The 20,560-nt window shown below is 44.9% G+C and overlaps 1 protein-coding gene across 1 annotated transcript; it reads left to right on the top strand.

The window, feature by feature from the left end:
- Window positions 1–13,648: 13,648 nt before the first annotated feature.
- LOC124013248 (prostaglandin D2 receptor 2-like) lies at window positions 13,649–19,349 on the top strand (the record flags this gene model as incomplete). The annotated part of the gene is made up of 5 exons (XM_046327509.1): window positions 13,649–13,794; window positions 14,705–14,817; window positions 16,480–16,628; window positions 18,427–19,171; window positions 19,270–19,349. Coding segments are annotated over 5 exons (1,233 nt in total), but the record flags the coding sequence as incomplete, so codon positions are not given.
- Window positions 19,350–20,560: the final 1,211 nt, after the last annotated feature.

Raw genomic sequence — 20,560 nt, forward strand, 5'->3', positions numbered from 1 at the left:
TACACTAGTTATTATTCCAGGTGTCAGTATGAACAGTAGTTAGTATGACTACACTAGTTATTATTCCAGGTGTCAGTATGAACAGTAGTTAGTATGACTACACTAGTTATTATTCCCAGTCTCATTATCAACAGTAGTTAGTTGCCAGAGAGCAGTGTTATGGCTAGAAGTGTTAAGGTGTTGTTAATAAGCAACTTTTAATCTGAATTGTACCACTTCCATTCTACCTATTTAGAACAACATATAAACAAACTGTAGATATCGAAAACACAAAGATGTAATATCAATCTGGTAGCATTTCCACCCTGGTCCGTTAGACACCCGGCTGCTCTTCTATAAACTGGTTGATGAACTACTGATGACGGAATATAACTCTATTGTAATGAGAACCATGATGTTAAGGAGTAACTGTTACATGATGCAATAATATCTGCCACTCAGCAGATGCTTTTATCCAAGGCGTACGTGTGGGTGGCCATGGGAATCAAACTCACAATCCTGCCACTCAGCAGATGCTTTTATCCAAGGCGTACGTGTGGGTGGCCATGGGAATCAAACTCACAATCCTGCCACTCAGCAGATGCTTTTATCCAAGGCGTACGTGTGGGTGGCCATGGGAATCAAACTCACAATCCTGCCACTCAGCAGGTGCTTTTATCCAAGGCGTACGTGTGGGTGGCCATGGGAATCAAACTCACAATCCTGCCACTCAGCAGATGCTTTTATCCAAGGCGTACGTGTGGGTGGCCATGGGAATCAAACTCACAATCCTGCCACTCAGCAGATGCTTTTATCCAAGGCGTACGTGTGGGTGGCCATGGGAATCAAACTCACAATCCTGCCACTCAGCAGATGCTTTTATCCAAGGCGTACGTGTGGGTGGCCATGGGAATCAAACTCACAATCCTGCCACTCAGCAGGTGCTTTTATCCAAGGCGTACGTGTGGGTGGCCATGGGAATCAAACTCACAATCCTGCCACTCAGCAGATGCTTTTATCCAAGGCGTACGTGTGGGTGGCCATGGGAATCAAACTCACAATCCTGCCACTCAGCAGATGCTTTTATCCAAGGCGTACGTGTGGGTGGCCATGGGAATCAAACTCACAATCCTGCCACTCAGCAGATGCTTTTATCCAAGGCGTACGTGTGGGTGGCCATGGGAATCAAACTCACAATCCTGCCACTCAACAGATGCTTTTATCCAAGGCGTACGTGTGGGTGGCCATGGGAATCAAACTCACAATCCTGCCACTCAGCAGATGTTTTTATCCAAGGCGTACATGTGGGTGGCCATGGGAATCAAACTCACAATCCTGCCACTCAGCAGGTGCTTTTATCCAAGGCGTACGTGTGGGTGGCCTGGTTGCAGCATACCACCCTGCATCCCACTGTTGGCTTTCCTCTGAAGCTAAGCAGGGTTGGTCCTGGTTGCAGCATACCACCCTGCATCCCACTGTTGGCTTTCCTCTGAAGCTAAGCAGGGTTGGTCCTGGTTGCAGCATACCACCCTGCCTCCCGCTGTTGGCTTTCCTCTGAAGCTAAGCAGGGTTGGTCCTGGTTGCAGCATACCACCCTGCATCCCACTGTTGGCTTTCCTCTGAAGCGAAGCAGGGTTGGTCCTGGTTGCAGCATACCACCCTGCCTCCCGCTGTTGGCTTTCCTCTGAAGCGAAGCAGGGTTGGTCCTAGTTGCAGCATACCACCCTGCATGCCACTGTTGGCTTTCCTCTGAAGCTAAGCAGGGTTGGTCCTGGTTGCAGCATACCACCCTGCCTACCCCCTGCTGGCTTGCTTCTGAAGCTAAGCAGGGTTGGTCCTGGTTGCAGCATACCATCCTGCCTCCCACTGTTGTTCCAGAGGGGTGATGTCATGTTGTTCCAGAGTGGTGATGTCATGTTGTTCCAGAGTGGTGATGTCATGTTGTTCCAGAGTGGTGATGTCATGTTGTTGTTGTTCCAGATTGGTGATGTCATGCTGCTGCAGAGTGGGTGGATTTATTTAAGTCAACTAACCAGGATGTCTAGCTGTTCATGTACAGGCATGGCATACTAACATGTATTTATTCTGGGTTCTTTATACCACAATTTGACAGGAGTGTGTGTGTGTGGGGGGGGGTGGTCTAAATATGCTGATATCTAACCTGTAACCGCGTGCGGCACCCCCCATTCCATCCCCACCTCACCCCAAATAAACGTGCCATGACACAGTTCTACTGTTGTTATGTTGATTTCATAGTCTGATTAAAACATTAAATGGCATCTTTAAACCACTGGCTTTCACCCCCTGACTCTGTCTTTGGCATGCCTGAGTGTTTTGAACACACCCTGTCTGTCAGAATTGCACAGTCATACCAAGACCTGGTCTGGTATGCAGCTAGGAGATATACTACAGAAACAAGTTCTGACATGTTGCTGCCATAGGAGGGAAAACCAAATGTTTTGACAGAGACAAGATCATCCACTGATATTCTACTCCTAATGAAGTGCTAGAGAAAACATGAGGAGGATATAGAGACAGGAAGTGGTGCTTCAACAGTAGTAGGAGGCTATATATAGTAGAGGGGTGGGATTCATATTCACACTCATGTTTTCTCTACTTCTACATCATCAGAGTTAACAGAGACCTAACAGCTGGGAAGAATTAACAGAGACCTAACAGCCAGGGAGAGTTAACAGAGACCTAACAGCCGGGGAGAGTTAACAGAGACCCAACAGCCAGGGAGAGTTAACAGAGACCTAACAGCCGGGGAGAGTTAACAGAGACCTAACAGCCAGGGAGAGTTAACAGAGACCTAACAGCCGGGGAGAGTTAACAGAGACCTAACAGCCAGGGAGAGTTAACAGAGACCCAACAGCCAGGGAGAGTTAACTGAGACCTAACAGCCGGGGAGAGTTAACTGAGACCTAACAGCCGGGGAGAGTTAACAGAGACCTAACAGCCGGGGAGAGTTAACAGAGACCTAACAGCCAGGGAGAATTAACAGCACGTTTCATTTGCAGTGGGCATTACTGTCAGTCCTCAAAGCTGAAATGACTTTACCGTTTGAGATTGGTTGACATTTTCATCACGTTTTCTCATCAAAGGAGATACAAAACACCCCCAGTCAGATGGATGATCTGATCTCTGTAAAAACAGACCTTTTTAAGGAGTTTTTGAAAATATTTGGTTTTCCCCACTGTGACAACATGGCAAAACATGTCACATACTCCTTCCCTGCTTCCTCGGTAGCCAACAGTAAGAAGTCACGTCATAGAGAGAGATACAGAGTAAGAAAAAGACTCACCTTTTACTGTCAAACTGCAGTTCATTTCTTTGTCTGAGTAGATCTTTTTCCAGTTTGCATATTTCATGTTTCAGGTTATTATATGATTTACATATTCAGGTTACCTGGTACAGTTACAGACAGTTAGATCGGTCATGATTTACATATTCAGGTTACCTGGTACAGTTGCAGACAGTTAGATCGGTCATGATTTACATATTCAGGTTACCTGGTACAGTTGCAGACAGTTAGATGGGTCATGAGTTACATATTCAGGTTACCTGGTACAGTTACAGACAGTTAGATAGGTCATGATTTACATATTCAGGTTACCTGGTACAGTTGCAGACAGTTAGATGGGTCATGAGTTACATATTCAGGTTACTTGGTACAGTTGCAGACAGTTAGATGGGTCATGATTTACATATTCAGGTTACTTGGTACAGTTGCAGACAGTTAGATGGGTCATGATTTACATATTCAGGTTACCTGGTACAGTTGCAGACAGTTAGATGGGTCATGATTGACATATTCAGGTTACCTGGTACAGTTGCAGACAGTTAGATGGGTCATGATTTACATATTCAGGTTACCTGGTACAGTTGCAGACAGTTAGATCGGTCATGATTTACATATTCAGGTTACCTGGTACAGTGGCAGACAGTTAGATGGGTCATGATTTACATATTCAGGTTACCTGGTACAGTTGCAGACAGTTAGATGGGTCATGATTTACATATTCAGGTTACCTGGTACAGTTGCAGACAGTTAGATGGGTCATGATTTACATATTCAGGTTACCTGGTACAGTTGCAGACAGTTAGATGGGTCATGATTTACATATTCAGGTTACCTGGTACAGTTGCAGACAGTTAGATCGGTCATGATTTACATATTCAGGTTACCTGGTACAGTTGCAGACAGTTAGATAGGTCATGATTTACATATTCAGGTTACCTGGTACAGTTGCAGACAGTTAGATGGGTCATGAGTTACATATTCAGGTTACTTGGTACAGTTACAGACAGTTAGATGGGTCATGATTTACATATTCAGGTTACCTGGTACAGTTGCAGACAGTTAGATAGGTCATGATTTACATATTCAGGTTACCTGGTACAGTTGCAGACAGTTAGATGGGTCATGATTTACATATTCAGGTTACCTGGTACAGTTGCAGACAGTTAGATCGGTCATGATTTACATATTCAGGTTACCTGGTACAGTTGCAGACAGTTAGATCGGTCATGATTTACATATTCAGGTTACCTGGTACAGTTACAGACAGTTAGATCGGTCATGATTTACATATTCAGGTTACCTGGTACAGTTGCAGACAGTTAGATCGGTCATAATTTACATATTCAGGTTACCTGGTACAGTTGCAGACAGTTAGATCGGTCACGATTTACATATTCAGGTTACCTGGTACAGTTGCAGACAGTTAGATCGGTCATGATTTACATATTCAGGTTACCTGGTACAGTTGCAGACAGTTAGATCGGTCATGATTTACATATTCAGGTTACCTGGTACAGTTGCAGACAGTTAGATCGGTCATGATTTACATATTCAGGTTACCTGGTACAGTTGCAGACAGTTAGATGGGTCATGATTTACATATTCAGGTTACCTGGTACAGTTGCAGACAGTTAGATGGGTCATGATTTACATATTCAGGTTACCTGGTACAGTTACAGACAGTTAGATGGGTCATGATTTACATATTCAGGTTACCTAGTACAGTTACAGGCAGTTAGATCGGTCATGATTTACATATTCAGGTTACCTGGTACAGTTGCAGACAGTTAGATGGGTCATGATTTACATATTCAGGTTACCTGGTACAGTTACAGACAGTTAGATCGGTCATGATTTACATATTCAGGTTACTTGGTACAGTTGCAGACAGTTAGATGGGTCATGATTTACATATTCAGGTTACTTGGTACAGTTGCAGACAGTTAGATGGGTCATGATTTACATATTCAGGTTACTTGGTACAGTTGCAGACAGTTAGATGGGTCATGATTTACATATTCAGGTTACCTGGTACAGTTGCAGACAGTTAGATGGGTCATGATTGACATATTCAGGTTACCTGGTACAGTTGCAGACAGTTAGATGGGTCATGATTTACATATTCAGGTTACCTGGTACAGTTGCAGACAGTTAGATCGGTCATGATTTACATATTCAGGTTACCTGGTACAGTTGCAGACAGTTAGATCGGTCATGATTTACATATTCAGGTTACCTGGTACAGTTGCAGACAGTTAGATGGGTCATGATTTACATATTCAGGTTACCTGGTACAGTTGCAGACAGTTAGATGGGTCATGATTGACATATTCAGGTTACCTGGTACAGTTGCAGACAGTTAGATGGGTCATGATTTACATATTCAGGTTACCTGGTACAGTTGCAGACAGTTAGATCGGTCATGATTTACATATTCAGGTTACCTGGTACAGTTGCAGACAGTTAGATCGGTCATGATTTACATATTCAGGTTACCTGGTACAGTTGCAGACAGTTAGATGGGTCATGAGTTACATATTCAGGTTACCTGGTACAGTTGCAGACAGTTAGATCGGTCATGATTTACATATTCAGGTTACTTGGTACAGTTGCAGACAGTTAGATCGGTCATGATTTACATATTCAGGTTACCTGGTACAGTTGCAGACAGTTAGATGAGTCATGATTTACATATTCAGGTTACCTGGTACAGTTGCAGACAGTTAGATCGGTCATGATTTACATATTCAGGTTACCTGGTACAGTTGCAGACAGTTAGATGGGTCATGATTTACATATTCAGGTCACCTGGTACAGTTGCAGACAGTTAGATGGGTCATGATTTACATATTCAGGTTACCTGGTACAGTTGCAGACAGTTAGATGGGTCATGATTTACATATTCAGGTTACCTGGTACAGTTGCAGACAGTTAGATGGGTCATGATTGACATATTCAGGTTACCTGGTACAGTTGCAGACAGTTAGATGGGTCATGATTTACATATTCAGGTTACCTGGTACAGTTGCAGACAGTTAGATCGGTCATGATTTACATATTCAGGTTACCTGGTACAGTTGCAGACAGTTAGATCGGTCATGATTTACATATTCAGGTTACCTGGTACAGTTGCAGACAGTTAGATGGGTCATGAGTTACATATTAGTTACCTGGTACAGTTGCAGACAGTTAGATCGGTCATGATTTACATATTCAGGTTACCTGGTACAGTTGCAGACAGTTAGATGGGTCATGATTTACATATTCAGGTTACCTGGTACAGTTGCAGACAGTTAGATGGGTCATGATTTACATATTCAGGTTACCTGGTACAGTTGCAGACAGTTAGATGGGTCATGATTTACATATTCAGGTTACCTGGTACAGTTGCAGACAGTTAGATGGGTCATGATTTACATATTCAGGTTACCTGGTACAGTTGCAGACAGTTAGATGGGTCATGATTTACATATTCAGGTTACCTGGTACAGTTGCAGACAGTTAGATGGGTCATGATTTACATATTCAGGTTACCTGGTACAGTTGCAGACAGTTAGATGGGTCATGATTTACATATTCAGGTTACTTGGTACAGTTGCAGACAGTTAGATGGGTCATGAGTTACATATTCAGGTTACCTGGTACAGTTGCAGACAGTTAGATGGGTCATGATTTACATATTCAGGTTACCTGGTACAGTTGTAGACAGTTAGATGGGTCATGGACACTCAAGGTCATGGACATTTTTACATTGTACAAAGGCAGAGTTTCTCAATCCTGGTCCCGGGGACCAAAAGAGGTGCGCACCTCTGCTTCCGTCCCACCACACACCCAACCTCAATGAAAGGCTTTATGATTAGTAGAATAGAGAGTATGAGATGTGTAAATATAATCGATTTTGTCTCATATACTTTGAGACAAATCGATTATATTTGCACATCTCATATTCTCTATTCTACTAATCATCATGTTTTCAAAGATAGAATAAAACAAATGTTTTGACAGAGATCAGAGATCAGATCACTGACTGTGGGTGTTTTGTTTTTACTTTGATGAGAAAACATGATGAAAATTTCAACCAATCTCAAACAGTAGAGTCATTTCATCTTTGAGGACTGACAGTAATGCCCACTGCAAATGAAACATGTGCTGTTAACTCTCCCCGGCTGTTAGGTCTCTGTTAACTCTCCCCAGCTGTTAGGTCTCTGTTAACTCTCCCCAGCTGTTAGGTCTCTGTTAACTCTCCCCAGCTGATTGGTCTCTGTTAACTCTCCCCAGCTGTTAGGTCTCTGTTAACTCTCCCCGGCTGTTAGGTCTCTGTTAACTCTCCCTAGCTGTGTGGTTTCTGTTAACTCTCCCCAGCTGTTTGGTCTCTGTTAACTCTCCCCGGCTGTTAGGTCTCTGTTAACTCTCCCCAGCTGTTAGGTCTCTGTTAACTCTCCCCAGCTGTTAGGTCTCTGTTAACTCTCCCCAGCTGTTAGGTCTCTGTTAACTCTCCCCAGCTGTTAGGTCTCTGTTAACCCTCCCCAGCTGTTAGGTCTCTGTTAACTCTCCCCAGCTGTTAGGTCTCTGTTAACTCTCCCCAGCTGTTAGGTCTCTGTTAACTCTCTCCAGCTGATGGGTCTCTGTTAACTCTCCCCAGCTGTTAGGTCTCTGTTAACTCTCCCCATCTGTTAGGTCTCTGTTAACTTTCCCAGCTGTTAGGTCTCTGTTAACTCTCCCCAGCTGTTAGGTCTCTGTTAACCCTCCCCAGCTGTTAGGTCTCTGTTAACTCTCCCCAGCTGATAGGTCTCTGTTAACTCTCCCCAGCTGTTAGGTCTCTGTTAACCCTCCCCAGCTGTTAGGTCTCTGTTAACCTTCCCCAGCTGTTAGGTCTCTGTTAACTCTCCCCAGCTGTTAGGTCTCTGTTAACCTTCCCCAGCTGTTAGGTCTCTTTTAACTCTCCCCAGCTGTTAGGTCTCTGTTAACCCTCCCCAGCTGTTAGGTCTCTGTTAACCTTCCCCAGCTGTTAGGTCTCTGTTAACCTTCCCCAGCTGTTAGGTCTCTTTTAACTCTCCCCAGCTGTTAGGTCTCTGTTAACCCTCCCCAGCTGTTAGGTCTCTGTTAACATTCCCCAGCTGTTAGGTCTCTGTTAACCTTCCCCAGCTGTTAGGTCTCTTTTAACTCTCCCCAGCTGTTAGGTCTCTGTTAACTCTCCCTGGCTGTTAGGTCTCTGTTAACTCTCCCCAGCTGTTAGGTCTCTGTTAACCTTCCCCAGCTGTTAGGTCTCTGTTAACTCTCCCCAGCTGTCAGGTCTCTGTTAACTCTCCCCAGCTGTTAGGTCTTTGTTAACTCTCCCCAGCTGTTAGGTCTCTGTTAACTCTCCCCGGCTGTTAGGTCTCTGTTAACTCTCCCCGGCTGTTTGGTCTCTGTTAACTCTCCCCAGCTGTTAGGTCTCTGTTAACTCTCCCCGGCTGTTTGGTCTCTGTTAACTCTCCCCGGCTGTTAGGTCTCTGTTAACTCTCCCCAGCTGTGTGGTTTCTGTTAACTCTCCCCAGCTGTTTGGTCTCTGTTAACTCTCCCCGGCTGTTAGGTCTCTGTTAACTCTCCCCAGCTGTTAGGTCTCTGTTAACTCTCCCCAGCTGTTAGGTCTCTGTTAACTCTCCCCAGCTGTTAGGTCTCTGTTAACTCTCCCCAGCTGTTAGGTCTCTGTTAACCCTCCCCAGCTGTTAGGTCTCTGTTAACTCTCCCCAGCTGTTAGGTCTCTGTTAACTCTCCCCAGCTGTTAGGTCTCTGTTAACTCTCTCCAGCTGATGGGTCTCTGTTAACTCTCCCCAGCTGTTAGGTCTCTGTTAACTCTCCCCAGCTGTTAGGTCTCTGTTAACTCTCCCCAGCTGTTAGGTCTCTGTTAACCCTCCCCAGCTGTTAGGTCTCTGTTAACTCTCCCCAGCTGATAGGTCTCTGTTAACTCTCCCCAGCTGTTAGGTCTCTGTTAACCCTCCCCAGCTGTTAGGTCTCTGTTAACCTTCCCCAGCTGTTAGGTCTCTGTTAACTCTCCCCAGCTGTTAGGTCTCTGTTAACCTTCCCCAGCTGTTAGGTCTCTTTTAACTCTCCCCAGCTGTTAGGTCTCTGTTAACCCTCCCCAGCTGTTAGGTCTCTGTTAACCTTCCCCAGCTGTTAGGTCTCTGTTAACCTTCCCCAGCTGTTAGGTCTCTTTTAACTCTCCCCAGCTGTTAGGTCTCTGTTAACTCTCCCCAGCTGTTTGGTCTCTGTTAACTCTCCCCGGCTGTTAGGTCTCTGTTAACTCTCCCCAGCTGTTACGTCTCTGTTAACTCTCCCCAGCTGTTAGGTCTCTGTTAACTCTCCCCAGCTGTTAGGTCTCTGTTAACTCTCCCCAGCTGTTAGGTCTCTGTTAACCCTCCCCAGCTGTTAGGTCTCTGTTAACTCTCCCCAGCTGTTAGGTCTCTGTTAACTCTCCCCAGCTGTTAGGTCTCTGTTAACTCTCTCCAGCTGATGGGTCTCTGTTAACTCTCCCCAGCTGTTAGGTCTCTGTTAACTCTCCCCAGCTGTTAGGTCTCTGTTAACTCTCCCCAGCTGTTAGGTCTCTGTTAACTCTCCCCAGCTGTTAGGTCTCTGTTAACCCTCCCCAGCTGTTAGGTCTCTGTTAACTCTCCCCAGCTGATAGGTCTCTGTTAACTCTCCCCAGCTGTTAGGTCTCTGTTAACCCTCCCCAGCTGTTAGGTCTCTGTTAACCTTCCCCAGCTGTTAGGTCTCTGTTAACTCTCCCCAGCTGTTAGGTCTCTGTTAACCTTCCCCAGCTGTTAGGTCTCTTTTAACTCTCCCCAGCTGTTAGGTCTCTGTTAACCCTCCCCAGCTGTTAGGTCTCTGTTAACCTTCCCCAGCTGTTAGGTCTCTGTTAACCTTCCCCAGCTGTGTGGTTTCTGTTAACTCTCCCCAGCTGTTTGGTCTCTGTTAACTCTCCCCGGCTGTTAGGTCTCTGTTAACTCTCCCCAGCTGTTACGTCTCTGTTAACTCTCCCCAGCTGTTAGGTCTCTGTTAACTCTCCCCAGCTGTTAGGTCTCTGTTAACTCTCCCCAGCTGTTAGGTCTCTGTTAACCCTCCCCAGCTGTTAGGTCTCTGTTAACTCTCCCCAGCTGTTAGGTCTCTGTTAACTCTCCCCAGCTGTTAGGTCTCTGTTAACTCTCTCCAGCTGATGGGTCTCTGTTAACTCTCCCCAGCTGTTAGGTCTCTGTTAACTCTCCCCAGCTGTTAGGTCTCTGTTAACTCTCCCCAGCTGTTAGGTCTCTGTTAACTCTCCCCAGCTGTTAGGTCTCTGTTAACCCTCCCCAGCTGTTAGGTCTCTGTTAACTCTCCCCAGCTGATAGGTCTCTGTTAACTCTCCCCAGCTGTTAGGTCTCTGTTAACCCTCCCCAGCTGTTAGGTCTCTGTTAACCTTCCCCAGCTGTTAGGTCTCTGTTAACTCTCCCCAGCTGTTAGGTCTCTGTTAACCTTCCCCAGCTGTTAGGTCTCTTTTAACTCTCCCCAGCTGTTAGGTCTCTGTTAACCCTCCCCAGCTGTTAGGTCTCTGTTAACCTTCCCCAGCTGTTAGGTCTCTGTTAACCTTCCCCAGCTGTTAGGTCTCTTTTAACTCTCCCCAGCTGTTAGGTCTCTGTTAACCCTCCCCAGCTGTTAGGTCTCTGTTAACCTTCCCCAGCTGTTAGGTCTCTGTTAACCTTCCCCAGCTGTTAGGTCTCTTTTAACTCTCCCCAGCTGTTAGGTCTCTGTTAACTCTCCCTGGCTGTTAGGTCTCTGTTAACTCTCCCCAGCTGTTAGGTCTCTGTTAACCTTCCCCAGCTGTTTGGTCTCTGTTAACTCTCCCCAGCTGTCAGGTCTCTGTTAACTCTCCCCAGCTGTTAGGTCTTTGTTAACTCTCCCCAGCTGTTAGGTCTCTGTTAACTCTCCCCGGCTGTTAGGTCTCTGTTAACTCTCCCCAGCTGTTGGGTCTCTGTAAACTCTCCCCGGCTGTTTGGTCTCTGTTAACTCTCCCCGGCTGTCAGGTCTCTGTTAACTCTCCCCAGCTGTTAGGTCTTTGTTAACCCTCCCCAGCTGTTAGGTCTCTGTTAACTCTCCCCGGCTGTTTGGTCTCTGTTAACTCTCCCCAGCTGTTTGGTCTCTGTTAACTCTCCCCAGCTGTCAGGTCTCTGTTAACTCTCCCCAGCTGTTAGGTCTTTGTTAACTCTCCCCAGCTGTTAGGTCTTTGTTAACTCTCCCCAGCTGTTAGGTCTCTGTTAACTCTCCCCAGCTGTTAGGTCTTTGTTAACACACTGCCTGTGTGCTAACCTGCTATCTGTGCTAACCTGCTATCTGTGCTAACCTGCTATCTGTGCTAAACTGCTATGGTAAGTGTCTCTTCCTTAATTGAATGATTATTTATTGCTGATATGGAACATGAGTTTCATATGTTTCGAAAACCATATTGCAACCAATGATTATGGATGTTTCTATAGTTCAAACCGATAAGCAGAGCTCACAGCTGACAACCCTTGGGATAAAGCAGAATGCCTCGTTAGTGCCATGGGATCTCCAGAGTAAAGTGTGATCATTCTCTGACTATCGGTGTGTCTCTGAGCGTGCGGACGTGCAGATGTGCATGACTGTGTCTGTCTCACTGACTCACTAAATTAAATCAACTCACTGGTGCAATTACGCAACAATCTCTGTCTTCCAATGATTCCAGCAGCAAATCATTTGTAAAAGTTTGGATGTCACCAGTTCTGGTCAGTCAGTATACAGTTGTGCAAAATAAATAATCCCCATGATAAAACCATATATTCCAGTAGGACTAAATGTGTCCACATACATATGTACTGTTTGCTCCTAGCAGAACATGGCGAGGAGAAGAGACTGTCTCATACTCCCTAAAGACCTTTGCATGAAAAATGTGAATAAAGCAGCAATATTACTGTTGTTTGTCCCTCTTGAGCCACCATACCAACAGCATAGTCAGAAATAGCCGGAAACAGCATGGCCAGAAACACTTCCTCAAAATTAATCTAAGCTAAATCAAGAAATCTGTCATTCATTTCAAATTTTTACTGAAAAGGACTTAGTTGCGCAATTTTACATTGAGGTAACACTTCATGTTCCTCCACTCCTACTAGGAGTAGTACTGCTGACCAATCACCAAGATTTTGGTTACCTAACCCTAATCCTAACCCTAATCCTAATCCTAATCCTAACCCTAATCCTAATCCTAATCCTAATCCTAACCCTAATCCTAACCCTAATCCTAACCCTAATCCTAATCCTAACCCTAATCCTAATCCTAATCCTAATCCTAATCCTAACCCTAATCCTAATCCTAACCCTAATCCTAACCCTAATCCTAATCCAAACCCTAATCCTAACCCTAATCCTAATCCTAACCCTAATCCTAACCCTAATCCTAATCCTAACCCTAACCCTAATCCTAATCCTAATCCTAACCCTAATCCTAACAAAAAACAAATGCACGTGCACGAACAGCCGAAGACCAAAACTAACAAAAACGTCACAAAATGTTATCATAATACATGCCCAAACTGTTTCAAATGTAAAGCATACGGTAAGCTTAAGAAACAGCCATCCAAACTTGCAGTAACAGGTGTGAGCAATCAGTTGGCACAGTCATTTTGGTGTTTTTCCCAGTAAGGTTTTGCAAGCAGGATAATGAGGGTTCCAAGCTTTCCAAAACACATGAACAGGAAAAGACTTGGTCCACCCCATCATCAGTGATGAGGATCTTAAAGTTGTTAATACTGTAGATGAATGTAATCACAGTTAATGTCATGAGTCAAGAGCACCCTATTTACAGGCCATAAGTGGATTATTTCATGTAATGGAAAAAATGTAGGCCCAGTAGTGGATTTCTGCCCACTACAGTAATGTATGGTACCTGTCTGTCTGTACATGGAAAAGACTCATGGTTAATGTCACCAGATGTCACAATGACATTACATGTCACTCATTTCCCCCTCCCACCTCTCTCTCTCTCTCTCTCTCTCTCTCTCTCTCTCTCTCTCTCTCTCTCTCTCTCTCTCTCTCTCTCTCTCTCTCTCTCTCGCTCTCTCTCTCTCTCTCTCTCTCTCCCCCTATCTCTCTATCTCTCTCTCTCTCTCTCTCTCTCTCTCTCTCTCTCTCTCTCTCTCTCTCTCTCTCTCTCTCTCTCTCTCTCTCACCATAATGTCTAACTCCTCCTCCTCTGTGGTCTGCCCTTTCTACAACAGCATATATACCACCCATTCATCCCTCTCTCTTTCCCTCCAGAGCCAAGACCTCCAACTGTCCTCCACTTCCTCATCACTCTCCTCCAGGATGTTCAACTCCTCCTCCTCTGCATTCTGTCCTCTCCTCCAGACCATGCTGGACCACTCTCTAAACAACAACACGGGGGTCAACCTGGTGGTGGTGTGGGTCCACGGCCTGGTCTCCTGTCTGGGTATCCTGGAGAACGCTCTGGTCCTCTGGGTGGTCGGCTTCCGCCTGCGCCGCCGGTAGGTTGGCTGGTGGTGTGTGGTTGCTGTGTGTGTGTGGTGGGGGTTTCTTTGTGTGTGTGGTGGGTGTGGGGGTTGCTGTGTGTGTGGTGGGGGTTTCTTTGTGTGTGTGGTGGGTGTGGGGGGTTGCTGTGTGTGTGTGGTGGGGGATTCTTTGTGTGTGGTGGGTGTGGGGGGTTGCTGTGTGTGTGTGGTGGGGGTTTAATTGTGTGTGTGGTGTGTGTGGGGTGGTTACTGTGTGCGTGTGTGTGGGCGTGTGTGTGGGCGTGTGGTGGGTGTGTGGGGGGGGGGGGTTACTGTGTGCGGGTGCGTGTGTGTGTGTGTGCGTGTGTGTGTGGTGGGTGTGGGGGGGGGGTTACTGTGTGCGTGTGCGTGTGTGTTCACAGAAGGGTTTGGCTCAAATCTAAATGAAGGCAGTCAGTTCAGGAAGCGATTTGAATAAACAATGCAGACATGTAAAAACGTTTGAAAGAAAATAACTTCTGCTTTTCAATTTATTGAGGAGTTACTGAAAATAAATGTCATTATTTTATAACATTGAATTGTAATATGAGTTTATTTCCTGAATTGGCTGCTTTCAATTCTACCCTGGTTCACAGGTTGTGTCAGTGTCGTGTTTTCTGCTTAGACAGTGTGTGTGTCAGTGTCGTGTTTTCTGCTTAGACAGTGTGTGTGTCAGTGTAGTGTTTTCTGCTTAGACAGTGTGTGTGTCAGTGTCGTGTTTTCTGCTTAGACAGTGTGTGTGTCAGTGTCGTGTTTTCTGCTTAGACAGTCTGTGTGTCAGTGTAGTGTTTTCTGCTTAGACAGTGTGTGTGTCAGTGTCGTGTTTTCTGCTTAGACAGTGTGTGTGGCGTCCGGAGGGACCAGAATAAGTTGGGAATAACGTGAATCCCCTTCTTTTTCTTCACAGGACCGTGGCCTCTGTCTGGGTTCTCAACCTGGCCCTGTCAGACTTCCTGGCTACGCTGACCCTCCCTCTCTTTACACACTACCTGCACTCCTCACACAGCTGGGAGCTGGGAGGTACGCCCATAGACCATATATCAGTCACCGTTAGCGGAGTTGCCAACAACCAGATGCATCCGGTTTTCCGGGATATAGCTAACTCAACCTAACTTCCTTTCCTGCTCAACTCCAGAGGTGGGAACTCCGCTCAGGCATTTTCCTTTATAACCTTTATAACCTTTATAACTGCTGGGTAGAAGTGAATTCTACTTCTATGTGACGTCCTAACAATAGAGGGTCCCAGATAAAATGGCTGACAAATTGTGCCATTCTGATGACTAGGGGCTGTATGACAACAGCCTCTCCATTGTCGTGTCTATAGTTACGCCTACATTGAAATACATGAATAGCAATAGGTAGGAGCTAAACTAGTAAGCCACAGACAGTGTGCATTACATATATATATGTATACTGTATGTACAAGATATGTATGACATGGGTATTGGTCATCTACACTACATACACAAAAGTATGTGGACACCCTTTCAAATGAGTGGATTTGGCTATTTCAGCCACACCCGTTGCAGACAGGTGTATAAATTCAAGCACACAGCCATGCAGTCTCCATAGACATTTGCAGTAGAACGGCCTTACTGAAGAGCTCAACGTGGCAACGTCATAGGATGCCACCGTTCCAAAAAGTCCACTGCAAGTGCTGTTATTGTGAACTGGAAACGTCTTGGAGAAACAACGGCTCAGCCACAAAGTGGTAGGCCACACAAACTCACGGAACGGGACCGCTGAAGTGTGTAGCGCATAAAAATCGCCTCTGGAAGCCACTTCAGCACAAGAACAGTTCATCAGGAGCAGTTCATCAGCAGCCGCACACAAGCCTAAGATCACCATGCGCAATGCCAAGCATCGGTTGGAGTGGAGTAATGCTCGCCGCCATTGGACTCTGAAGCAGTGGAAATGCTTTCTCTAGCCCGATGAATCGTGATTCAACATCTGGCAGTCTGACGGGCGAATCTGGGTTTGGCAGATTCAAGGAGAGCACTACCTTCCCCAATGCATAGTGCAATCTTTAAAGTTGTTGTTGGATGAGGAATAACGGTCTGAAGCTGTTTTTCATGGTTCTGGCCCCTTAGTTACAGTGAAGGGAAATCTTAACGCTACAGCATTATATTACTTTCTAGACAATTCTGTGCTTCCGACTTTGTGGCAAAAGTTTGGGAAGGCCCTTGCCTGTATCAGCATGACAATGCCGCCATGAGAGAGGAGGATGTTATAGCAGCAAATAGGGAACCAACTCCATATTGATGCCCATGATTTTGGAATGAGATGTTTGATGAGCAGGTATCCACATACTGTTGGTCATGTAGTGTATAGAGATATATTAGATTAATAGTGTATGTGTCACATTTTTCATTTAACCTTTATTTAACTAGGCAAGTCAGTTAACAACAAATCTTATTTACAATGACGGCCTACACCAGCCAAACTCTCCCGTAACCCGGACAACAAAGGGCCAATTGTGTGGAGCCCGATGGGACTCCTGATCACGGCTGGTTGTGATACAGCCCGTAATCGAACCCAGGTCTGTAGTGACGCCTCTAGCACTGCGATGCAGTGCCTTAGACCGCTGCGCCACTCAGCCCCACATGAGTTATACCATTGTTGTTTACAATACAGCAGCACTGTTTTCCCTTCGGGAACAATAAAGTTGATCCTATCCTCTAGGTCCGCTGTGTACGGCCCAGTCCTCAGTCTTCTTCCTCAACATGTTTGTCTCAGCCTTCCTCCTGGCGGCCATTTCTCTGGACCGCTGTCTCCTGGTGGCGCGGCCCGTCTGGAGTCAGAACCACCGCTCCATCAGCGCCGCCTGGAAGGTTTTAATTTCTGTTTTGTTACGTCATTAGTTCTGTTACGTCATTAGTTCTGTTACGTCATTAGTTCTGTTACGTCATTAGTTCTGTTGAGTCATTAGTTCTGTTACGTCATTAGTTCTGTTACGTCATTAGTTCTGTTACGTCATTAGTTCTGTTACGTCATTAGTTCTGTTACGTCATTAGTTCTGTTACGTCATTAGTTCTGTTACGTCATTAGTTCTGTTACATCATTAGTTCTGTTACGTCATTAGTTCTGTTACGTCATTAGTTCTGTTACGTCATTAGTTCTGTTACGTCATTAGTTCTGTTGTGTCATTAGTTCTGTTACGTCATTAGTTCTGTTACGTCATTAGTTCTGTTACGTCATTAGTTCTGTTGTGTCATTAGTTCTGTTACGTCATTAGTTCTGTTGTGTCATTAGTTCTGTTACATCATTAGTTCTGTTACATCATTAGTTCTGTTACGTCATTAGTTCTGTTACGTCATTAGTTCTGTTGTATCATTAGTTCTGTTACGTCATTAGTTCTGTTACGTCATTAGTTCTGTTACATCATTAGTTCTGTTACGTCATTAGTTCTGTTACAGCATTAGTTCTGTTGTGTCATTAGTTATGTTACGTCATTAGTTCTGTTGTGTCATTAGTTCTGTTGCGTCATTAGTTCTGTTACGTCATTAGTTCTGTTACATCATTAGTTCTGTTACATCATTAGTTCTGTTACGTCATTAGTTCTGTTACGTCATTAGTTCTGTTACGTCATTAGTTCTGTTGTGTCATTAGTTCTGTTACGTCATTAGTTCTGTTACGTCATTAGTTCTGTTACGTCATTAGTTCTGTTGTGTCATTAGTTCTGTTACGTCATTAGTTCTGTTGTGTCATTAGTTCTGTTACGTCATTAGTTCTGTTGTGTCATTAGTTCTGTTACGTCATTAGTTCTGTTGTGTCAATAGTTCTGTTACGTCATTAGTTCTGTTGTGTCATTAGTTCTGTTGTGTCATTAGTTCTGTTGTGTCATTAGTTCTGTTGTGTCATTAGTTCTGTTACGTCATTAGTTCTGTTGTGTCATTAGTTCTGTTGTGTCATTAGTTCTGTTACGTCATTAGTTCTGTTGTGTCATTAGTTCTGTTGTGTCATTAGTTCTGTTGTGTCATTAGTTCTGTTGTGTCATTAGTTCTGTTACGTCATTAGTTCTGTTGTGTCATTAGTTCTGTTGTGTCATTAGTTCTGTTGTGTCATTAGTTCTGTTGTGTCATTAGTTCTGTTACATCATTAGTTCTGTTGTGTCAATAGTTCTGTTGTGTCATTAGTTCTGTTGTGTCATTAGTTCTGTTGTGTCATTAGTTCTGTTACGTCATTAGTTCTGTTGTGTCATTAGTTCTGTTACATCATTAGTTCTGTTGTGTCATTAGTTCTGTTACATCATTAGTTCTGTTGTGTCATTAGTTCTGTTGTGTCAATAGTTCTGTTGTGTCATTAGTTCTGTTGTGTCATTAGTTCTGTTGTGTCATTAGTTCTGTTACATCATTAGTTCTGTTGTGTCAATAGTTCTGTTACATCATTAGTTCTGTTTTGGTACGTTGATGATGTGATTATATAGTGTGTTATGATGACCTGTGAGTGTTTCCAGTGTCTCTGTGTTTAATCATCAATAGGGTGTTGCCCGTTGTTCTAATATTGTAGACACTTTAATAATAACTATGTCTAAAGTGCATAAGGCAGAAGACACGTTTCTGTTAGACATCCATGCAATGGACAATGAAGTCATCTTCTATCTTCTAATCTCCTTTCTCTTCTTCCAAGGTGTGTGCTTTGGGCTGGTTGTGGGCGGCGGCCAACACCTTCCCTTACTTCCTGTTCCGGGCGGTGACGGAGAAGACGGACGGAAGGAAGCTCTGCTACCACCATTTTGGATTGTACTCGTCGCCAGGGAAGCTGGAGAGGGACTGTAGGGTACGGCAGGCGGCGACCGCCGTGTCCAAGACGTTCCTGGCGTTCCTACTCCCCCTAGTGGTGATTGCAGGGAGCTACGCCCTCTTTGGCATCAGTCTGAGCCAGAGGAGGAAGAGGAGGAGGAATAACAGCAGTAGTAGACTCACTGGGGCTTTGATTGTTACCAACGTGGAACGTAGAGAGTCAAAACCCAACACAAACACCAAAAGCTCCACCCCCAACCCAAAAGGCTCCACCCCTACCTCCACCTCCGTCAAATTGTCTTCTAGACGGACCGAGCCCGGCCTATCCCGTGGCTTCACCAAAATGGTGACATCAGTCATCGCGACGTTTGCCCTCTGCTGGGCGCCTTATCACGTGTTCTGCCTCATTGAGGTTGCTGCACAGTACTGGCCGACCAAGGTCGTGTTGGTGGAGGTGGGGTTGCCAATAGCGACGACCTTTGCCTTCCTGAACCCCGTGTTAAACCCGGTGCTGTACGCGTTCAGCTGTCCCAACTTCTGCATCCGGATCAGACAGAGTCTGGGGGCGCTGATGGAGGGACTGGTGGAGGAGGGAGGGATGGGTGGAGTAGGAGAGGGGGGGCTGGGGTTGAGTATCAGGAAGGGGTGGAGGAAGGGAAGGGGGAGCCTGGGAGGGAACTCATTATCGTCACCAAGCTGTCTGGGAACTCCAGGGTCTCCGCATCTCCAGGTAGATCATCTGCCTCCATCAACCACAACTTCAAAGCCAGTTGTGGAGACCTGGAGCAGGGAGAGGACCCTCTGAACTGACTATATACTGAGAATGAGAAAATGTTGTTGACATCAACTGAGACAAAAAGAATCACCTCTGTTGTTCTGCTGGCCTCCAGGAGTCCTTCCTGTGCTGTATATTACTACATCCTGTCCTATTGTTGAACTTTTCCTCAATAACTGTCCGTGTTTAACTAGTTGTTTCTCTTTAACTTGAATTTAAAAAAATTTGTGACCGTTTATAGAATATTAATATGATAACAAAATGATCTGGCACTTCACAGAGTTCATTCTCTGACATCGTTAGGTGGACATTGTGTTTGTTCTTGAAAGCAGTTGTCTATCAATAAAGAAATCTATCAAAATGTGATGATAAATCCCTTTTTACATCAGCAGTTTCACTCTCCAGAGTTTCTGATTTCTGTATTTATACTGTGTATGACGCTGTTGCCTGTGTGTCTGTATTCTGTCTGTGCATTGTCTGTTGTCTGTATTTATACTGTGTATGACTGTGTTGACTGTGTGTCTGTATTCTGTCTGTGCATTGTCTGTTGTCTGTATTTATACTGTGTATGACTGTGTTGACTGTGTGTCTGTATTCTGTCTGTGCATTGTCTGTTGTCTGTATTTATACTGTGTATGATGCTGTTGACTGTGTTGACTGTGTATTCTGTCTGTGCATTGTCTGTTGTCTGTATTTATACTGTGTATGATGCTGTTGACTGTGTTGACTGTGTGTCTGTATTCTGTCTGTGCATTGTCTGTTGTCTGTATTTATACTGTGTATGACGCTGTTGACTGTGTGTCTGTATTCTGTCTGTGCATTGTCTGTTGTCTGTATTTATACTGTGTGTCTGTATTCTGTCTGTGCATTGTCTGTTGCTGGCTGCACCTGGGCACTAAGTCACATTCTGGGTTTGTGTTAATGCTCTTGGCAAATAAAGTGATTGTGATTGTATCACATCCAGAGAGCAGTAGATCCATAAAAGTAGGACCTGTCACATCCCAGACCTGTCACATCCCAGACCTCTACTTTCAGTTCAAACAGACGACCCTTTCATCACATTTCAGCACCATTGGTTTTGATGCATTAAATGTATGATCCTCTTTAGCTTCTACCTGTTTCATCCTGCAGTTGCTTTCTGCTTAACCTCCAGGTAATGTAAAATAATGTAAAAAGCTGTTTTGATAAGGTATTGAATTTGGCCTTTACTACTAAAGCCTATGGAAACACATTGAATAATACATTC

This window comes from Oncorhynchus gorbuscha, linkage group LG24, assembly GCF_021184085.1.
Source record: "Oncorhynchus gorbuscha isolate QuinsamMale2020 ecotype Even-year linkage group LG24, OgorEven_v1.0, whole genome shotgun sequence".
Taxonomy (NCBI): domain Eukaryota; kingdom Metazoa; phylum Chordata; class Actinopteri; order Salmoniformes; family Salmonidae; genus Oncorhynchus; species Oncorhynchus gorbuscha.